Here is a 4,978-nt window from a genome sequence, read left to right on the forward strand (position 1 = left end):
CCCCCCCCCCCCCCCTCTCAAAACAGAACAAAAGATGTTAGAGATGGACATCAGCTCTCCTGCTTGTCTTTGACCAAAAGGACTGTGTGCTGCCCTCCACTGGAGGCCATCAGTACTACACGGTTCTCCAGCTGCTTGCCTGTCATCTTTACAGGGCTCCACTCGTCATCCTCCTCTCCGGTGCCAAGCTGCAGGTTGGTGCCCATGCCCCAGGCATACACAGATCCTAAAATATGGACAACCAACCATCAGTGGAGGAAGCATCTTTTTTTAACATTCTCAGCTTATTACTAACATTAGACAAATTCAATTTCATTGACATGCAGTTTGGAAAAACAAGAAAATACAATTCTAACAGCTAGCAGAGAACTTGCTGTAATAATGAATATTTACTGTACTTCCAAATTACCTATTTTTGTGTTTTCCTGACAAAGGGCTAAGTGAATAATACCTCTGCTGCATTTGCTTTGTTTCTCACCTTCTCTGGTGACTGCGTAGCTGACAGACGCCCCGCATGTCAACCCACTGGCCGGCTCCATCCCCTTCACCGGCGTGGGATCACTCATTTCTTCTGTCCCTTGGCCCAGACCAAGACGACCATACTCTGCTCTGCCCAGGCTATACACCTGTCCTAAAAGATGGAGACAGGGATTCATTTATTTAATGTCAAAGTACTTCAGCTTAAACCACCTGGGTCCTTGATGTCCCATAATTGTGGAGAGAAAGAGAAGAGAGAATTTTCACTTACACGGTTTCTATTGTACTCCCTTGTAATGATTATTAATATCTTGTTTTATCTATTACCTTTCTCACCCATTTTCAACCAGGATTTGGGTTATATTATTAAAATTACAAAGAAATTAGGTGATCACTGTCAATATGTAGGACAGGACTCAACTAAGTGGTGAAACATGACTTGCAATAGTTGTAAATTAATATATAAAGCATATATTGTACCTATGCACTTAAAATCTGTCTTGACAGGATCACAGTCTGATACTCATACTTATTTAGTTTTAATATAGTTAGTTGGAGCTTACCTTCAGCATCAAGGCAGAGTGTGTGATGTTGTCCTCCAGAGAATTCCACCCAAGAGGTGGTAGAGTTTTTGAAGCATGTCAGTTTGACTGGGACAAAACACATCCTGGTGTGTTTAGTACCTGAATAAAAAAAACGTGTATGAACAAATTAAAAAACACCCACAATTACCTTACAGCGGAATGTGAGCAACTGACTCAGAGCCAACAGTAAAGCAGTGCCAGATACCACTGCCACACGTACCCAGCTGGTGATAGTTGGAGAGACCAAATCCATAAACATGCCCCTCTTTTGACAGAGCAAAGGTGAAGTACGCCCCACAAAAGGCATCTATGAAGTGAACTTTCCCTTTGAGTTTTACCATCTGTGGTTCCAGCAACCGGCCTGAAATCACAGGACACACAGTCAGCCAAAACGCCACAGCTATCCACTTTACACATGAAAAAATCTATTGTTATTCACAAATCTGAGTATTGTATGTAGTAGTGTATGCAAACTGTACATGTATGTTTCACCATGAGCTGATGCTTTGGGCTTGGAAAGGTTTGTTACTTACTGAGGCCTTTCCTGCCTCCTCTGTTTGAAAAATGCTCAGGCACTCTACCGAGCTGCCCCTGCTCTGCAGTGCCTGATGTGTAGAGATTTCCATCCAGCGTAACCAGTACAAGGTGGTCGTTACCTGTTAAAGGAAGTAATATAAATAAAATAGAAACAAAAGTTAATATGCAGCGTACACTAACACACAAAAACATCTGAAAAGTAAAGTGAATTGTTTCTTACCTGATGCAATTTTCACAACAGGTTCTGTCATGGGGACTTTGATTGGAATGGTGCATGTTTTCATGGGCTCCAAAAGACCTATAACACCATTGTTATCCTGGGGGGGAAAGGCCCGGTATATTATTAGTTAAACCCAAAGATCCACAATGCTCATGTTTTGGGTTGTGAAAAAAGGTCAGCATGGCTGTAAATGGGACCACTTTGGTCACCAACTTTCTATATTTCCAATAATTATATAAATGATCCAATTTAAATAAAACTGGGAAGATAGTTTAATCTACTTTTACATTGTGACTATGTTTTTTCCATAAAAATATGTATATACCGTATTTCTGTAAGCTTGTTTTTTTTGTTTAGGTTTGCTACAACCACATCCTTAGACCTGGATCAGGCAACACAGCATTTGCACGTACTTCCATTACGTACTCAGAAGTAATAGTCCAAAATAACTTCAGTAATACATTAGTCCTTACACTATGTAGGTTCTGACTGTACTGATCTTAGTAAATGCACACCAAACTGAACTAAAAGGCAAACCCAACCTACCCGTTAATCAAGCTTAACTAAAATAATTTTATGCTGCTGTACTTGATTTCTATTGAACGATTAAAAACCTTGGTGAGTGGACGTAGTGTGGAGAGTGTTGACTTCCCAAATTTCTTCTGAATGGAAATTAGCTAATGGAATGTATAACAGTCATTAAAAAAAAAAAAAAAAAAAAAACATTCTTCATATACATTAGATCTATGACAATAAAAACATGGTTAACAGGGATTTTTTTCTTCCCCAAACAAAGGTTACAGTGTTTCACACAGTTAATCTTAGCACTGTCAAAAATCATTTGGGAATGCATAAGGTAGGCAGAGGTAATAGAGATGTAATTGCCAGTGTGCCACTGAGTATTAATAAGAGAAAAACCCATCAGTTACTTAGCAGGAGTGATAAGTGCTGTGAGATGAAAACAATGAAGAATGGCATAACTAATAGGGGTCGGGGAAGAAAGAAGAAAAAAAAAATTTGATACAGCATAGTATCGCAATATTTTTTAGTGACAATACGGTATCGATTCACAGGCGTCAAGTATCGGTCTTTTATTATATATGTGTTGGTCAGTTGGTCTGCTTGACAATCCCATTTTGCAGCAACAAAATTGAAGTCATATTAACAAACAGAGTAATGTATCTTTTAGATTAAACAGATGTTGACAAAGTTTCCTTTTGGGGTCATCATTTTAAACTGGGAAAAATTAGAAGTTGGAAAAAAGGTTATAAATTGCAATATATTGCAGAATATTGTGATATGTTTAAAATCGCCAAATATAGTATTGTATAATGGCAATACGACTAGAATAAGCATTATCACAGGAAATTAATCCTGACCTCACATTAAGAAAGGAATAAAATGGAAGAGATACCACTCATACCATAATGGTCAAGTCTATTTTTCTTATAGTTGTGCCAGATCTGTTTGCAGTTGATGGAGCTCTGTGAAAGTGGGGTGGGTGGACAAATGACAGTCATGAAAATAAAAGTATTAATGACATTTAAAAAAGTGAAACAAGTTTTCTGCGGAGATAAAATCTTAATGTGAAGCGCAAACTTGAATGAGCTAGGGGCTATTTAGTTTTTCTATTTTGTAGAACTCTTTCAGACTAGAAAATAGTTAGGCTGCTCTGTCAAAGAGTTGCTCAGACTACTAAGAGGATCCATCAGCCACGCTGGCAATATGGACAGACTCGGGGTGAAGTTGGAGGTGGGCAGAAAAAAAACAAACAGCGCAAATGGAGATTTTATGTAATCAACAAATGAAAGAAGGTTTGATTTGGTTATTGCAAACAGTAATCATACTCAAAGAGAGTATTTTTTTTATAATAGTGACATTAGTTTTTTTTTACAAATGGGGACACAGGAAAGTGGATGTACATATTGTACATCAAGGTTGCAATTTTGTTGACATTGTACTGAGTAGAGATGGACAAAGCCAGAAAGTATTAATATATTTAGACTCAAGCTTTGTGCTAATGAGCATTGACGTGTTTAAATCAAATAGTCAGCAGGATATTCTGTATAATTTGCTTGAGTTCCAGTCAAGAGTAACTTTTAACAGCTTTTATCTTAATGTTTATGTTGCATCCAAATCAAATTGGGCTGAAAGGAAATGAGACTGCAAATGAACCATGAAGATAGAACAAATACATTCAAAGATCAAAATAGATTAATATGGAGTACATTACATATGGATAGAAGGTTTCATGTTTTTTAGCTGTCTTGTCATTTTATCAGAAAACACTAAAAGTCTGTGGTATGCTCGAGTGAATTGTGTGAGACCCGCAAACTGCAAATACAGTATGTGTGTGACAGTTAGGTGTATGTGCAATTACGACATTTCTACTTGTGCTCATAAGTTTTGTGCGTGAAGAGGATTAAAAACGTTACAAAAATCAATAGTTTACTAGAAGAAAATCTCTCTAACACACACAAATAGGCACACTTGTGTGCACAGGCATTGGAAGCTAAAAGCAGCAGGTAACTAACCCTGAAGGAACCCCACATGTACACAGTTCCATCCTCTGTGAGTGCAGCTGTGTGGCTGTCCCCTGCTGACACCTGGACCACCTTCTCCTCCAATGTCACCTTTCCAGGAACCATCTCAGAGCCCTCCTCTGTTGTGTCCCGACCGAGGGCACCTTCATCGTTACAGCCAAAAGTGTAGACCTACAAAAAAAGAAAGTATCAGTTTATCTGGGAAACTCAAGAACCGTAGTTAAAATGTTAATGGCAGCCATTGCCATACAACTTGAATTTGAAAAGAAACAGGTGCCTTCCTTACATGACCAGTGTCACTGAGGCACACAGTGTGCATGCCCCCAGCCATCACTTGCACAATTTTCTCTGGCAGGGACAGAAGGGCCGGCTTCTTCCTCTCAATGATGTTCTCACCAAGACCCAGCTGTCCAACATCGCCCTGGCCTAGAACAAGAACCTGACCCGCCTCCTTTCCATGACTCCTGTGGGAAACTGTTACACACAAACACAACACACAATTTCATACTATTTTTTTAATTTTATCTTAGATGTTATTAGTCTTAAATGGCCTTTACTGTGGCATGAGAAAAAGGCTATAGTAGATGAGGCTAATGAGGTTAAAACTGTGGTGGTGT

General features: G+C 38.9%; 1 protein-coding gene across 3 annotated transcripts in view; it reads right to left on the reverse strand.

The window, feature by feature from the left end:
• Positions 1–4,978, reverse strand: part of rcc1 (regulator of chromosome condensation 1) — a gene marked incomplete at its 3' end in the record, with an annotated part of 6,854 nt that continues 1,876 nt past the window's right edge. For all 3 annotated transcript variants that reach the window (XM_032519113.1, XM_032519115.1, XM_032519114.1), the window contains 8 exon segments: positions 1–226; positions 479–631; positions 1,041–1,160; positions 1,282–1,422; positions 1,595–1,717; positions 1,819–1,915; positions 4,353–4,532; positions 4,648–4,835. In XM_032519113.1, coding sequence (XP_032375004.1) covers positions 51–226; positions 479–631; positions 1,041–1,160; positions 1,282–1,422; positions 1,595–1,717; positions 1,819–1,915; positions 4,353–4,532; positions 4,648–4,835 — 1,178 coding nt within the window.

The sequence above is a fragment of the Etheostoma spectabile genome, chromosome 6 (assembly GCF_008692095.1).
Source record: "Etheostoma spectabile isolate EspeVRDwgs_2016 chromosome 6, UIUC_Espe_1.0, whole genome shotgun sequence".
In the NCBI taxonomy this organism is placed as follows: domain Eukaryota; kingdom Metazoa; phylum Chordata; class Actinopteri; order Perciformes; family Percidae; genus Etheostoma; species Etheostoma spectabile.